Source organism: Pinus tabuliformis, chromosome 6 (assembly GCF_031772625.1).
Source record: "Pinus tabuliformis cultivar Carrire ecotype Pingquan chromosome 6, CPIR1, whole genome shotgun sequence".
Lineage (NCBI taxonomy): Eukaryota > Viridiplantae > Streptophyta > Pinopsida > Pinales > Pinaceae > Pinus > Pinus tabuliformis.
The window spans coordinates 582778934-582796844 of record NC_142292.1 but is presented as its reverse complement, the minus strand read 5'-3'; the positions used below and the strand labels follow the sequence as shown (position 1 = coordinate 582796844).

General features: G+C 34.1%; 1 protein-coding gene across 1 annotated transcript; it reads left to right on the top strand.

The window, feature by feature from the left end:
- The first annotated feature begins 863 nt into the window (after positions 1–863).
- On the top strand, positions 864–2063 carry LOC149259883 (F-box only protein 6-like). Its single transcript, XM_089455545.1, has one exon. The coding sequence runs from the start codon at positions 864–866 to the stop codon at positions 2061–2063; it is 1200 nt and encodes a 399-aa protein (XP_089311671.1).
- The last annotated feature ends 15848 nt before the right edge of the window (positions 2064–17911 follow it).

Below are 17911 nucleotides of genomic sequence, written 5' to 3'. Positions count from 1 at the left end.
GGCATTGAATACATTTACACATTCAAAAACTTAATTTAAACAATGAAAAATTACAATCTTGTTAAAAATTGTATCATTAGATTCTAATGGAAAATGTGAAATGTAAAACAATTAACCCGTGGCCTTTTAAAAATATAAATTTGTTAAAACCTATAAGATATGAATGAATAAGTCTATTTGAACCTTAATCTCCATAAAATTATAAATCAAATCTTAAAGAGAAAGATTCAAGGTGAAACCATCTATGAAAAATAAATACTATCACATGAGATATCCATATCCAGGTTCCATCTAACCTTGTACAATTATGAAAACAACATTTCTTAGATGAAAATATTATTTTTCCACCCAATATTAACTAAAAATTTAAATAAAATAAATTATAAATACTATAAATTTTCTATTGAATAAGTTTCCATTATTCTAAATAGCAATCTATATCCATATTTCATCAAATAATGATTTATATATTTATTTTAATTTAAAATAAATATTAATTAATTCAATACAGTATTTACAAATTAAAATAATTTATTTTAATCTTAAATTTAAATAGATAAATTTTCAATTTAAAAGGTCATTTCACCTTTCGAAAATGCCCACTCTTTCAGTAATGAATGTAACAAAAATCTTTGCGCACACTAGATTACAATTAACATGCGTATATTTTTATGTCAGTTAATTAACATGGCTCTATTAAGACACTTTTCCTAGATATTAAACCATAGGATATCTCCAATGGAATCGATAGTGTAATTTGTAACGTCGCAGCTAATATAATTAGAATTTATATACATGTAATGGAGCACTTCACGTTTCTATCTCATTTTGCTTCACTTTTGAAAATTGGTGGTACTTTAAAAATGGGAGCTGTGAATGTCGGGCAGGAGGATTACTCACTGTTGTACGACGAATTGCCCAGCGATTTGATTGAAGAGATATTGGCATGGTTGCCCGAAGAATACCTGCGTAGATTTGTTAATGTCTGCAAACAATGGAACTCACTCTTTTCGTCAACTAGTTTTCTTATGAGACAATGGGCACAGACTCCTCCAAACAAAAATCCATGGCTTATGGTGGTAGCTGTGGAGAACAATCTAGATATTTGGGCATACTTCTCCGTCACACGGAGTTGGAAGAAGTCTTGTTTGTCCCTTAGCTTTTTAGAGGGGAAGGAAGTTGCACCTCCCCATATCGTTTCACTTTCTTCTCTCTTTATTTATCAGGGATATGGCGCAGGCCTCTTCTTGATTGAAAGCAAAATAACCCACTCCATCTATGTCTGTAATCCTCTCACAGCCAAGTACTTCATACTTCCACCCATGGCAGACATGGATAATTTTTCTATAGACGAGATAGGCATCGTTGAAGAAGGGAAAGACGGGTACAAAGTGTTAGTTGTGCACTATTCTAATGTTCGTGAACAGAGAATAGTGGAAATATACGATTCCACTGACAAGGCATGGACGATGGCGGGAGTCCTGCCTAGGAATTTGGTGACATTTCACGATCTGGATGAGATGAGTCTTGGAACGGTATTTTCCGGCGATTATTTCTATTGTTTGATGTTGGAAAATGAGAACGGTGTCATCGCGGGCATGATGGGTTTTAACATGATAGATGGAACGTCTATCCTAGTGGCATTGCCCGAATTAGATGACGATGGCCTTACTTATTTCAATCGGTTAGTCCACTGCGGGTCACGAATTCTATTCGTGGAGGGGAGGGAATTCGAAATAGAATTTGACGAGCTTGAGGGAATTGAAATACAATTTGAAAAGGAGGTGATTATATGGGAGTTTAATAAGGACGCAGCTACAAAATGGACTGAGATTGCCAGAGTGCCTCCAATAGTGCATCGCACTCTTAACGCGGTTGAGCCGAGTGATACACCGTTTCAGTGTGAGTGTGTTGCTATTGGGGATTGCCTCTATTTTAAAAAGTGCAAAGATGTGGAGGTGGCAGTTTACAACTTGTCCCAAAATTCATGGGCTTTCCTTCCAAACTGTCCCGTAGCTACTGGTGATCTCCCTCTCGTTGCCTTCAAACCAAGGCCGATATAAAGCTACAGTGAGTTGCCATGGATTTGTTGTTCACCACTTTATCTATGTATGTGTATATGACATATTTTGTGTTATATATATATATATATATATATATTATAGTTAGTTATTCTGTCTATATATTTACATATATCTTTTAAAAACGTGTTGAAATACTATGGAAATAGATTTTGTTCTCTGTATGGATTTCGATCTGGTTTGTTGCTTGTTTGTGTAATGAATCAGTCAAGTCTTTTAATTCTACTAAGTTTACATTGTAAGATTTATTGTAAGAGTATCTTTAGTTTTAGGTAATCTTTATCAACTATAAATAAGTTATTTGTTGAATTCTTAATAAGTGTTGTTATTCCATTGTGTGTTTTAGGTTATTGGTACACTTAATTAGTAGTGGATTAATTGTTATGTTTTATATTTATTTTTGAATACAAGTTTAAATTTAAAGTTAAATTTAAATAGTTATTAATTATTGATAGTTATTTAGCTTCCATAAAATATTTTAATTTATTTTTTAATAGTATACGCATTAGAAGTTGAGATTTGTTTTTAAAATAGTTATGTTTTTTATTTTTTTCTTTTTTAATTAAATTGATTTTAACTAAAAATAATATCTATGAATGAGTTATAGTTTTTTTGGGTATACAATATTAAAAAGAAATGGTATTATAATAAAGTCTATTTACAAATGAAAAATCCCCATGTAAAAATAAGGTGAATCTCATAAGTAATAATCTTGTTACATGTTTTTTATATATATTCAATTTTTATATTAATTTTTTTTATAATAATGATAAAGTTATTGTTTAGGTATTTTTTATTATTAGAGTTATAAGTTAGTTAATTTAAGTATTTTGATGTTTATCACAAATAATTAAGATTTGGGGTAGCAACACCAGTTCACCAAAGACCCAACATACCCTATTTCTTGATGCAATCACTCATAGACTCCAGCAGCAAAGTAAAGGAAGGAAATTACCAGAAGTTAGTTCACCATGGGTTGATCAAGATCCTCATTTAGGATGCCCTCCAAGGCCTCAGGATCCCCATAACATGGTTAGTCTTCAGAAACTTACTAGCAGAGGATGAAATCAAAACCCTCACCTATGATGTTAGTTATTTTGTCCATGAGGATGAGGTAAAACAAGAAGAAGAAGAAGATACAAATCTAAATGGGGATGAGATGGATGAAGAAGAAACTAATATAGAGGAACATGCTGAAAGAAGACAAGGAGGATGATGCTAAAACAAGAGGAGGAAACAAAGTAAGAAACTGATGGAGATGTGAAAGAACAACAAAAGGAAGAAGGTAAGAAAAACAAAGAGAACAACTATAGGAAAACAAAGACCAATTAGCATATATGGCCAACCTCTCCTTGGAGGCCATCCAGTGTAGGATGCTAGCAAAATCCTATGATCTTTACCTCACAGAAAAATGGCTGCAATTTCAGATCAAAGCACTAGAACAAAGTAGCACCATTCCATTTCAGGACTGCAGACAGTTTATTGATATTTGTGATCGAACTGCACTAAAGGATGGGGCCAAAATGGTTGAGTTTTACTTGCATTACATGGCCCTCACATACATGAATATTTGGGATCCTAATGTAGAGTGAGGAGATCTACAATTAATGGCTTTGGCATCATCGATGAAAATAATATTGGCTAGAGAGCAAAATAAACCTCTTTTTATCAGAGCTAAATAATGAAATGCCATGGCCCTAATCAACGCCCATAATCTAATTGAAAAAAATGTTGAGCTGACACTTAGATATCTTGCTACCTAAGAGCAAGAAATTTCACATTTTGAAGATATGTTTAGGCTACTAAGATGATATTATACATGCCTGCTAAAGGAGATGGAAAACACTGCCACACAGCTTAAATACTAGAGAATATCACTCCCATCAAAGTTTGAGAGAGCACTCAACAGGACACCTATGTATAAGCAATCAATGCAAAGGTTTAGAGTCAAATGGATAGGACTAAAACTCAATCCACCGCTACTCCTAGGGATGATAGAAGGGAGAAAAGAAGAAGAGGAACATAGGCAGTGGGAAGAAGTAGAAAGGAAAGCAAGCTTCTATAAACAAGAAGAAGAGACCACAATAGAGGAATGGGATGTCAGAGATGCTACTAGAGCCATGAAGGACATGGACATTCACTAAGTTGCTCAGAGGATGAGAAACAATTTCAGTAGGGGGGTGATGATGAGCCTCATCATTAACTAATTATATGGGCCTTAATTGGCCTTAATTCACATCCTAGCTTAGTCAAACCAACTATTCTCATAACTTATTGCATACCTTTGATTATATTATGTTTATGAAATGATTTAGAGTTGGATATTTGGCTTTATGGTCTAATGTGCATGTAATAAAGGAATAAAGGATAAAAGAAAGGAAAAATGCAGGTATAAAGGATAAAAGCAAAGAACTATGGCAAAGACCTTGGTAAAGACTTGAATGGGACAAGGGAGAATAATTATAGAAGGTCAATCCTCCTGATTTACTACCCATCCATTCGAATATTCCTCCATCAGCTCGGAGTGCAAACAACCATCACTTTGAGGAATAGAAGATAGCTAGGCAAAGGAAAAGGACAGAAAACCAATTTTTCTTGAGTTGTAGGCCAAGCCTCCCTAGTGGGAAGGAAGTCATTAGAGACTTCAGACATATAAATAGAGAGGCTTAGGACCTCATTAGGATTTAGACTTCTATTGTGAAAAATCTGTTTTATTTTTGAGCTGCAAGAGACTTGTGACAACTTCTTCTGTAATCCATGGTTTTCATAATAAAGATGAGTTCTGTTTAAGCCAGCTCTGAGTTAAATTCGAGGGTTGAAGCTCTTGGGTTAGGGCCTGACCCAAGTAGCCACAACTCCTCTTTACTATATATGTATGCTAGCATAGAGTTCTGTTCTGTTTATTTGCTTAAGTAGTTTCATGGTTTTCTGTCCATTTGCTTAAGTAGCCTTATGGTTTTCAGTGTTCATTTGATTTAGTAGTTACACTTTCATTACAACAATATAGCGTAGATTTTTCAAGATTTTCCTATTCATCTGCTTCAGTAGCTGCATTTGTTGTAGTTTACTTCCATTTATGCCTTCTTTTAGTTCACAGGTTAGTTAGAGGAAAAAGATCACTATTAGGTTGTGCGCAGGTGTCTCAGCCTCATCTCCTCCCTTTGGGACCATGACTTGAGGAAGGGACCCTTCAACAACCCAAAAAACAAAGGTTTCTGGTTCTCACATGAGCTATGGAGTTCACTGTTTGATGCAATTATTTGTTCACCCGCACTGGTTTTCTCTGTCATTTTCATTTGAAACCGCCTCCAGCACGTTCCTCATACATCGCTTCCTCACCGTCCGATCACCAACAAACCTTCACAATCACCGTCTGATTCACTATTTTCTCCAACTACTGCCTTGTATGGAGTCTTCCACTCACTTTATGAACTTTAAGTCCCAATCATCGATCTTCCTTGCTTGATTCGACGACTATCCCATCACCTCCACACCTTTAGGCGCCATCGTTGATCTGCCTTGCCTAATCCGATGCCTGTTGCTTCACCCGATCGCCAACTATCTTCGCTGATATCCATCGTTGATCAGCCCTGCTTGATCCAATAATGATTGTACAATCTCGCGCGGATTAGTGCACGAACGTTATCTGCACGAGATCATGCGAGAAAAGTGGTTTTCTCATGATACGTGTCGCGCAATAAGGCTAATTGAGTAAAATTTCAAAATACTTCTTATAGCTTGAAGGGTGCGCGAGAAACTACTTACCGCCATATAAACCTGCTCCCTCATTTCCACACATTTCTTTTCCCTTTGATATGATCTCCACCATCCATCTCTTGAATTCACTAGCGCGATAAGATCTCAGTCATTCATCTCTCTTGTTAGCCTCATCCATCCATCTCTTGACTTCACCCACACGATTAGATCTCGGCCATTCATCTCTTGTTAACCTCATTCGTCCATCCACTCACCTAATCCCTTGCAACACAATCTCCATAGTTCATCTTCTTTGTTCCCTTTTTCATCCATCCATTCACTTAAGCCTTCGTGATAAGATCTCCACCATTCATCTTGTTAGTTAACCCTATTCGCCCATCCATCTATGTAACCTCCTACGATCCAGGCTCTGCCGTTCATTTTCCTTTCCGCCGATTGATCCAACGATTCTTATGCATTGTTGCTCCCCCACGTCCTTCTTTCACTGATTTTGTCCTCAAACTGCTCTTCCGCTTGAAAGTTGAGTTAGTTTAGTTCTTTGCTTACACCTTAGTCTAGTTTTGATGCTTTTTACTTCTGCAACTTAGATAATCCGCATTAGGTTAGTGTTGATTTAGAAATTCTATTTAGGCATAGCTGTTTAACTAGTTAGCTAGGGTATGGTGTGATTTAAGGATTACTTGTTGATTTTTTCAGTACTACAGTAGAAGTAGCTCTCCATTAAGATAGCTTTTCTCTTCTTCCACCAAATAGTTAAGATTCTTGTGACACTATAGAAGTCTGGCTTGGGACCCCTAGGGCCTCCTGCCAGATGAGTAGTGACAACATGCAATACCTTCACTTTTACTTGTGCATATAGCACTGTCACCTCCAAGTTTATACGCACCTTGGGTTGATAAGTAAAGTTGGTAGCCATGGGAGTTGCAGCATTATTGTTGCAATACCTAGGCTCATCATCTATTCAACAATCCTTTTTGTGATTAGGAATAACTGGAAATATCATTCCTTTCCCTCAATCATTTATATATATTTATAGAATTCAGAATTATAGTCGAACATATATTGTCATTGATATCATTGAAAGATCAATATCGTGAAGGTTGTAGCATGAAGCCATCACCTTTTTATTTTATCAATTAGAATATGAGAACCTGAGATCGTAATTCTCTAAGAATCACTTATATCAACCTGTTTCACACCTCCCTCAATAAAGTGGCAACAAGTTTGGGAAGACCTTGATTCGGGGGTATACATGAAAGTTTGGGATGAGGTTACAAAATGGTGAGTGACACAATTTGTAGATATCTTTTCTCCCTTTTCTTATTATCTATCGAAGTCAAAGTAGGTGTTGTTGAGTCGATCTCTATATCTCTAGGTTTGCATTATTTTTTGGTATGAAATCATATTCAATTTTTAAACATTTCTGTGATAGCTACAATAACATCTTCAGTGTAAAATTATTTACCCTATTTGATACGGTCAAAAACTTACAACATATGAAACAACCAAAATAAATATTTCAATGCTCAAAATATTAGGTATGCATGGAAACTTTGACATTCTCAAAGAAACTCCCAAACAACAACATCATGAGAAAACCTTGCAACCCTCGATTTGACATATTTTCCTGCATCCCTGAAATAACAATTTGATGGTGAAATCTTACAACCACAAACAGATCCACCTTTCTTCCCATCTCCTTCAAATAGAAGACCTTAATCCACTTTGTGCAATGTTCATCAATCTTTGATATTTTCATCTATAGCTTTGGCTCCAAAATTCCCTCAATCAATCTTGTCATAATCTGTTGAGGTATCTTTAGTGGTTGCTACCATTGCAACATATTTGGCTACAACTTCTTCAGGAGGGGTATGATCAAACTTGCAAGTTGCACCATACTTGCAAGTTGTAGTTTTCATATAGAACGGGCATGTAGCCTCACCCTCTCGTCCTGGGAAGCCTGCAAGTGTCAACTTCATAAGTTGCTGAGCATGACCTTTGTCAAGTACTCCTAGGGAGAATGGTCAAATTTATAGTTTACACCATATTTACAAATCTGCAATTTGATTTCTTCCAACCACGTCCTTCTTGAATGAGCATTGCCTGCCTTACTGCCTAACTTTGTGCACCTACCTGGTCCTTCTAGAAATGCACATATTGAACTTGAATCAACTGAATCGTTATGTTTAGCCTGACTTAGTTTGGGATATGTGTTGTGACCAATCCCATTTGACCTCGATTTTCATAGACATTTCCCTCTTTTTTCTCATAATCCATTTCTAATTATTGGGTTTTTGGATGATAGAGAATCGGGTCGGGTGGAACATGTTCCCATATCCAAACCATCACAAAAGCTCCTCCACCTCAAGTTGGTGGTGTAGGAAGTACACATGCCTTTACTATTGATACATTAACATTAACATTAGCACTATACATACTAAAACCTAAGGTTAGTCTGAATAGAACTTAGTTTCTTGCATTCCATTTTGGTGTATATACATGTTTCTTTGTAAGTAAGTAAGTGTAGTGGGATTATCCCGTAGACCAAGGGGGGTGAAATGGAGGTACGAAAATCATAGGGGGAGGAACTATTTAGGGGCCCAACCACAGATTGGAAACAACACTAACTAATAAGGTAAGAAAGAAGAATATTAGATCTCACTCAAAATTCAACAAAATTAACAATTTTCAGGATTTAGGAATTTTAAAGGAGGGCTTGGTTGGTTTGCTTGGTTTGAATCTCCCAACCCTGATTTTAAACTTCACGTGTTTTTAGGGTGGTTTTGGATTTTTATTTTCGATTTTGATTGAGATTTAATTCTTTTTATTTTTAAATTATTTGTGGTAGTTGAAGGAGGTTGTGCTTTCTATTTTTTCCAGTATCAGAGAGTAGAGATGAAAGTTCTATAAAAGAGAGATAGAATGACACAGATACAATTCCAACTCCAAAAATCTATTGTTTCACAACATCAATAGGCAGTTGGGAATGACAATGACAATCTACCTAATCAATTCCTATCAACATTTCTATATGTGGGGAATCTAGACCTCTGTGTTACCGATGGACATATTTATGGGCTCTTCCAGTAGATTGGTCTCCTTCTCTCTCTTCACATCTACATAGATATTAGCACCAAGATTTTTATTGGATGCACTTATATCAATTATGGCATTGCTAAAAATTTCAGTAAGGCTTTAGATTTGCTGAATTGTATGCCTCTTAATGTAAAGCTGATTCGGATAATGTATTCACATCGTGATCCCAGCATCCCCAACAGTGGATCAATGAACATGTTTATTAAGAATATTCACAAAGTAATAGACATTAAAGGTCTCTATGATACTTTCTTTGTGTTTGGGTCTATTCTCTCTTGTAAGATTGCAACAGATGTATTAGGACAATCTAAAGGATATGGATTTGTGCAATTTGCCTACTAAAATGTCAATGAGTAATTTGGAGCCCCATTCAACGTCTAGTGAATAGATTTTATTCCTAATGCAAAGTTGGATCCTTTCTGTTGAAGCTCCATCCTTTTTACATATATATGTTTATGCCACAATGTCCCTGGTAGTATGTCCTTTTAGGGATAGTGGTAAAGCTTATTTGATGTAATGCTTACTATATACTTTTGGAGAGATGGAAATTGGATCACATCCACCTTAGTTGCACTGAGAAAGAGCTGAGGTCCATGCTAATAGCCTGGACATGGGCGGGCATTGTAGTGTTTGTATGTCGATGTGATGGGACATTAAATATAAACAATGCATTGACTACATGAATATGATGTTCGCACACACCCATCTATATTCATGTTTGATATTGACCTGGGGGTTCCTAAGCTTGAGGATATATCAAATTCACATAGATCATCGAGTTCTGAAATATATAAATAGGAGATATGAAACTTCAATCTTCACAAACTGGAAAGTGCATCTCAGACTTGGGTCTATATATATTTGTGATTTATGTAGGGGCAGTAGAGCATGACACACATCCAAATTATTGGCCCATTTATGGGAGTTGTTGGGTCTATTAATCATGAGGAGATAGGAATTGATTTTGGAACCAAATGGAAAGAAGAGAAACTACAAAAAGACCATGAAGAAAGATTCCTATGCATTGTTTAGTGGGTCTCTAACGCTGAAAAATGTGGCAGCGTTGGTTTTTGGGTCTTTAGATATATTTATTTCTAGAAAGTTAGGATATAATGATTTTAATCCCTGTGTATAAGGGAACAAGCCTACGTCTATGTAACAATGATAGAAATAATGTGCTAAAAGGAGCGTTAGTATGCTTGCGGCATTAATCAATGGCTACAAACCATGGTTTGGACCTGTGTGTTGCATTAATAATTAGAGGAGGAGCTAATAAATAAAGAGATTGTGTTTATGATGCCACAAGTTGTGTATTCATGTTCATTTATGATATGCTAGAATTAGGTATTAAATATCTCTTGATTCCTCCAATTATAATGTTGTGTGGCATAATGTATTTCTTAGTTGCTAATAACACATTTGCAGATCTTGAGAAGTATTATTGGACTTACTTGTGAGCTAGAATAGGGTGTGTAAATCTACACATGTAGACCAGAGGTGTCTTCATCAGTTTTGCAGATATGTGCATGTAGAAGCTAGAGGATCCACACCCATTTGGAGTCAATTCCAAATTTGTCTAGTGTACAGTCAAAAAACTTTCATCCGTTTTGATATTAGAGCAACCCCAAAAACATCCCACGGGGGAATCCATTTGAACTGGGAAAGGAGAAGCATTAGGAATGTTGGATTTAGAATGATGTGAATGATCATTGTGGAGGTGAATGGTAATCAAAGCCCAATTCCAGTAGGATGAGATGAAAGATGAATAAGGCAATGTGAGAATCATTGTTAGAGGTGTTGATGCCACATAAAGTTAGCATCCTTGGGCTCATGTAAGTATAAAAATATTATCTTTTGATCTACATTTCTTCTTGTTTAGTTTATTTTATTAGTAGGAGTAATAAATAATTCTCCACTAATACAAAGCTTTTGTGGATCCATCCATTCCCACAAAATTCATGCATTTCCATAGAATTGATGTAATGCTACAGAATTGCTAAAGACAAATGCGTGGGAAGTTATTGTGACTGTCAAAGAGAGATTACACATGCAGTACCCCTTGGAATTCATTGAAACAACTCAACAGGAGGTGAAGTTCCACTAATATTGTTGGACTACCACGTGAAATTAACAGTTTGAGGGTCAATTGTAAATATAGTGAATTAACTAAAGGAAGTTTGGTCTGAACAATTTTCAATGGGAGAAGAGAAGGTTCAACTCCAATTATGAAACATGATAGAAGGTTCAACTCCAATTTTGAAAAATGATAGAAGGTTCAACTCCAACTCTACAATATAATAAGGGGTTCAACTCCAATGAACTAAAAGAAGAAGAATAAAATGAATACCAGCTTATGTTTAGGGAACTCTAAGACTCATTGGTAGTCTCATCATGCCAGTCTAAAATAATATGAATTATTGAGAGACTACAACCTCCAGATTGCATTTCCCAAGCTCAAATAAAGATATTATTCAATAAGGGGTTAGGTTGTCCTTTTGTTTTATGTTATTTCCATTATTAATTATATCATATTTAGTTTTGTAGCATATGTATATTGTGGCTTCTTAAGTACACTACTTTTGTTGTCACTGAACTCTTTATAGAACCATATCATGCATGCAAGGTTAAAATCTGGTTCAAAATTTGTAGAATTATTAGAACTAATTCTCTCTTGAAAGTTGGTTTCCACAAGATCAATTCTTGTGCAATTGTGGTAGCAAGGAAATAGGTAGAGGGTTGTTTCAACTTAAATTTACTAGAAGAAGAGTGGTGGGAGGTAGTGTAGAAAGAAAATGAGTTCCTAATAGATATAAAGACTCTACCCTCTTTATATTTAGGAACTCCACCAGCCCTTGCCAACCCAAGGTTACATCTGGTTGCTACGTTAAAGTGAAGTTTAATCATCTCATCCTTAGGATATGATGAAGTAACATATGGTGTCGCATATATGGATATGCAAGTAAGCACTGTCCAAACTATCCATAAGGTTGGTAGTGTGCAAGAAGCACCCAAAAGAGTGGTTTGAATATGAGAATGGAGCAGTTAAATTCTTTGTATGATCTCAAATCCATTAGTGGGAATTTCAAAACATTTCATTTCTGCAACGAAGCCCATGGGTATGGTCGCCTGAAACCTATAAATAGTTCTTATGTAATCATGGTTGTAAATTTGTAATCCACAATTTGCTTGCATTTTGTAGGAAGTACAATAGATATATCCAATTATAAGTTTTATTTTCCAATGTTCCTTAATTTAGGCCCTCCAATTGTAGGGTTTCTAGTATTAAAATTTAATTAGATATGATAGATGTTATCTTCCATGCATTTTTGGAATGATTTAATAATTTCCTTGCTTACATTCTACTTGTGGATATATAGGTCAATTTACACACTTGGTAGTGAGTTCTTATGTTAGTGTGTCACTCTCTTAGATAATTTTATAGTGTATCATGTGAATTATGCACTGAGGATGATGTTGCATAGGGGAAATTGTCCCTACTTTTTGGATGCATCCTCTGGATTTTTCCGCCCTTGGGGTTTGCAAGGGGAATTTCCCTATTTTGAATGAGAAATCTCCGAGGATGTGTGATCCTCTCCCACATTGTATAAATGTTTCTTTCCATAAAATGGGATGTTTGGGAGACGTCTTACGATGTTTTTTGGGACTTATCCCAAATCCTCTAGATGGTTCTTACCAAAAATAGGGAGTTTTGGGAGATCCATTGGGATGGTTTTGAGGACATTTGAATAGCCACTATCTAAAAAAATGCCCATTTGGTTCCAATTCTCAAATAAAAACATTTACCAAGGGGTTCTACATTCAAACCTAGACAAAGGTTATCTATGCATTGCATGTGCGAATACTATGTGGTATGCTTTTATAATGAGGACTAATTGCCTTCACAGTTTTGACTCCCATGTTTGGTAGGTTTGTGTATCCTATATCAACTCTTTCTTTTGGGAGAGTTATAAAATCCATGTAGTCAAGATATTTTAGATCTATTGTCTAAGACTTGTTACTTTCTTTGAGTTACATTAGATCTATTATCTATGGTAGTTACTTTTATTGACTTATATTATAGCACTATGTTCTAGAATCTTTGTTTTTAAATTTTTTATTTCTTTAAAATTTTATCTTTCAAAAATATTCTTGGTTGTGTAATTGAAATTTGGGGTTAACTCCTAGCCATCCTTGAAACCCTTCCCCTCACCCCATCCCTGAAACACCATGAAAAATAGCCCAAGTTGTTCATAAGTTGTAGTATTTTGTATGCAATGTATTAATTTGTTCAAAAAACAAAGATTTGCCCCTTTTTCCCACTTATCATTTGAAAGTCAACATAATTTCCTCCTTTGATTTTGTCCTTGGGTTGACCATCCAAAATTTCTCTAGTTACGAGTTTACCTCACATGTTCCTTACCCCTTTATTTTCCATTCATTCATTTTTTAAAATTTATAAAGTATAATAAAAGGGATATGGAATTGTATCTCGAGTTCTATTAACACTTCCATCTTATCTGATGAGTTTTCCATTTTCACATAAAACCTTAAATAAATGGAAGCACACATCAATAAAATATGTAGGATCAAACTTTGAGGCTTTGTGAAAATGAATGAATTATTTATTCTTTCTATTTCTTGGAGTTTGATGGATGGGGACAGTGGTGGACCATGTTTCTATGCTTTCCCATTTAAGTTTTTTTTATATCCTGTTGTTCACATGCATTCATTTTTCCAAATTTATAAAGGATATAAAAATTGTATCTCCAATGCTATTATAAATGTCATCTTATTTTTTGGGTTTTACATTTTTCACATAAGACCTTCAATAAATGGAAGCAAAACTCAATAGAGTATGTAGGATCAAAATTTGATGCGTTGTGAAAATGTTTCAATTATATTATTTATATTTCTTGAAGTTAGTGGATTGGGTCATAATAGCATACCATGTTTCGATGATTTTCTATTTGTCTGTTTGGCTAGTTGTGGTAGAATACTAAAACTAGAAGTTGGTATATGGTTTCTATATCGTTAGATCAGGATCAAATTTTTTCAATGAAATTACTTAAGATGGTAGTTAGCTTGTTCAACATAAAACTGATTCACATGGTGTTGATGTATAGGGAGATTTTCTGTACCTATTCCTTGAGACAAAGAATTCTATCACAATGTCAGGAGACATTGGTGTGGAAAAAAACATTAATCAAGAACCACCTGGCAACATTTAGGCATTAGTTTAGATGAAGAGTTTCATCTTTCTTATCCTTATGTTTTTCACTATGATAGGTAGGTGAGTAAATATATATGTTATTAATGTGATTTCGTAAACATATGTTTCGAAGTGAAGGAAGTTTCGTTCGGGTTATTTTTAATTAGAACTAAAAGTTGATTTCTTGAAATCTAGGTAACTTCTATACAATTATTATCTCACTTTAAGTGTAATATTATTATTGATACATGCATTTCTTACAACTATGGCCTGAATTCACTCTTTTATGTTATTGATATTTACATGCTCAATGACCCAATACCTAAATGGGTAGGACATGTACTCTCCTCAAGGTACGTATATGTCAACTAATGGGGTTTTACCATTCACCCTCCCCATTATAATCATGGAAATGTCTCAGATCATGGTGATTGCAATATAAAGTTATCAAAGTGTTTAGCATGAAACGCATAAGCCATGATGAGAACATGGGTGCGTAATAAGCACAAAATTATGTTCAAACTCCGAGTCACCAAGTCCAAATAAAAATCAATTTTCACTTTTCAAACTTCATCTTGTCAAATATAAATGAGACAATTTCTTTAGTAAATGGTTTTGTGAAAATTTTTAGCGACATTAGGATTAGTTGGTAAACTTTTATAGTAGAAAATTTTGGTGCTATGAAAGAACAAATCCATTCCTTGGGCTTTTGGTTAATGCACCTTTTCTTTGTGAAGAAGGTTGTTAATATTTAGAGAATATTTCTGGAACCTAGAAAGGTCAACATTATTTTCTGCTTGTTTTAAATTTGTTAGTTTGAAATCATGTGCATTGCTCCCTTTATCATCCTCTTGAGGGTACACTTTAAAATAACAACACTTTTGATGATGTCTAGGAGCACTAGTATGAACAAAATAGTAATAAGGGTGACATTTTTCGTATGTAAATATTGACATTTGTTTATGGTTTCTACTTGACATTTTCCTTATGAAAATAAATTACGTTTCTCAATTTTCATTCCTTTTTCTCATTATGTCATCGTTGTCATCTATTTCAAGTTTATAGATATTTTTTTTGCACACTTTCCTCTTACATTGTTGTTTTGTATATGTAGACATACATCATTCTTGAGATTAGCCAGAAAAGGGATCTTCATCTGTACCGGGCATTGAATTTTCCTCTTGAGTGGAGAGTGGAGAAGGTGATTCTTAAGAATTTTCTTGCAGAAACTTTCTTGATCCACTATAATGACTTTTTCTTGTATTAGATGTTAGTAGGTTTGGAGCAATAAAAAACGGAGGGCTGGAAATATGGTATGTTAATTCACCACTTGGCTCTTAAAACATGTAACTTAGTTTTCATGATTATGCCTAAGTTTTTTCCTGAAGGTTGAATACTAAGTTACTAAGGTGTTATTTTCTATAGTGACATTTTATTTACTTTCTTTATACAAGTCATCTTGCCAGATGGTGGCCACTATCTCCCAACTAAAGAAAACTTGTTCGAGTTTCTAGTAGGGATTCCTATGGTTTTTAATGTTGTGATTCTTTCACCTCGTGGTTATTTTGGGTAAGAAATTGTTTTATAAATGCCAAAAAAGACATCGGGGAACAGGAAAACATTTTTTTTATAATTGTAATGTCCATTGCATGATATCCTCTCTTTATTGTTTAATTATATTTTGAATGTTTCTTTTTATTTTGTTTTATCTTTTAAATATGAAATTGAAAATACTTGGTATCATGTCCATTTAAGAAAAACCTAAAGTTTGAAGATGAAATTAGTATTACACTTTATTGATCGAAAACTTTCTAGCTATTTTGTGTTAACATGTTTTCATGGCTATTAGAAAAGTTTAATTTCATGTTGTTATTTGAGCACATATTGTTTATATACTTGACCAAGTTCATGTGTTAGATAATGAAATATTTTTTTGAATAAAACAACAAGGATTAGACATCGCACCTCAAATTATTAGTTTTCACAAGTTATCCACAACTTGATATTTTTAGTATGTAACACAATTGACATGAATGTACCTAAGCTTTCCCTGAAGGTTGAATACTAAGTTACTTAGGTGTTATTTTCTATGGTGATGTTTTATTTAATTTGTTTTTATAGGTAATCTGGCCACATAGTGGTCATTATTGCCCAAGTGAAGAAACTTGTTCGAGTTTCTTGCTTTCATGGGAGAAAATGGTTGTGACATTGTTGATGTTGAAGTATATGTTGTATACATCTTTTATATTATAGTTTAGTTTATATTCCAGTGTTCATTGCCTTTCATGTCTTATACTTTGTATTGTATAATATTTTGTTTTTAGAAAAGGAACTTAGTATTGATGTTAAGAAGCAAGAATTGAAGAAAGAGGAGAACAATAACGCTGGAGCGACAAATGAAAAAAGAGAGAGAGAAGAGAATCAGTCTAGTGATACCCTTAGAGGCAATATCCCACATAAGGCACACACATAGAGACTAATGGTCAAGTCTTCATAGTTGGTGAATTCACGTGCAATATTGCCTTGGTAACACAATGATAATGTTTTAAAGTGATGAAACAATATTTCATGTGTAAATTGTAGTCCAACCAATATTAAGTTGGAAACTCATATTGTAATACTTTACATTTCATATAATATATTTTTTGTGGTTGAAATTATTTATAGTTGCAGTTGATATTGTTTAGTATTGTAATTAACATATGTAACTTTGCCTTTTCATATTAGATGAACATGCACATTGTATGATTTTTTTTTTTAATTTAGTCACAAAGTCATACTATCTAATTTATGTTGATTAATAATGAACACAAAATTAATCTAAAACTACTAAATTAATATTTTATACTAATTGATGATGAACACAAGTAAAATGAATATATCAGTAAATTAGTCGTTTATAATGATTATTAATGAAAGTAAATGAAATGAATATAAACAACTAAATTAGTTGTTTACATAACGAATATGAAACTACCAAGAAAAGATAAATGACTACTGCAATTTATAAATTTTTGATTGCAAATTATGACTACATTTTGCATATATACGACTACTAGTAGTTAGTTTACAATATCTTATAACGTGACTTAAATTTAGTCATATTTCTTTGGTCATTAATTGGTTTGAAGTGATGACTAAATTTTGTATCTATTGACTATTAGTAGCTAATTTACAGTATCTTATAACATGACCAACATTTTGGTCATATTTCTTTGGTCATTAATCGGTTTTCTACAACGATCATATAGTAGTATATTTTGTTGTATATTTGGTCATTAATTGTGACAATTAATGACTAAATGAATGACCAAACTTATGACTAAATATACTACTAGACGATAAAATTGAGACAACCAATTAATGAGTAAACTAAAAATGACTAAAAGTTGGTCGCATTATAAGATACTATAAATTACTACTGGTCACCGACTGAAAAATGGTAATTTATATGCAAATTTTGTCTTTTTTTAGCAACTAATTAGCCATTTTGTACTAGTGACTTTGGGCTATATGGAAAGACAAACCGGAGGATTTTTAAAAACAACCCATAATATCAGGAAGAAGTTTAGATGGGGCTCACCCTGAACATCCAAGAAACAATATTGGTGGAGAAATGGTAGCTAAACGATTGGTACGTAGCTCCCCAAGAGGCCAAAATCCTACATCGCTTGAATATATTTACATCAATTATTTCCCCAAACTCCTGGAAACCTATAACGAACCATGTGGATTTCTTGCATTACTTCATAGTGCCTCCAGAGGGGTTCATCAAGTTAATATTTGATGAAGCCTTGAAAGGAAATCT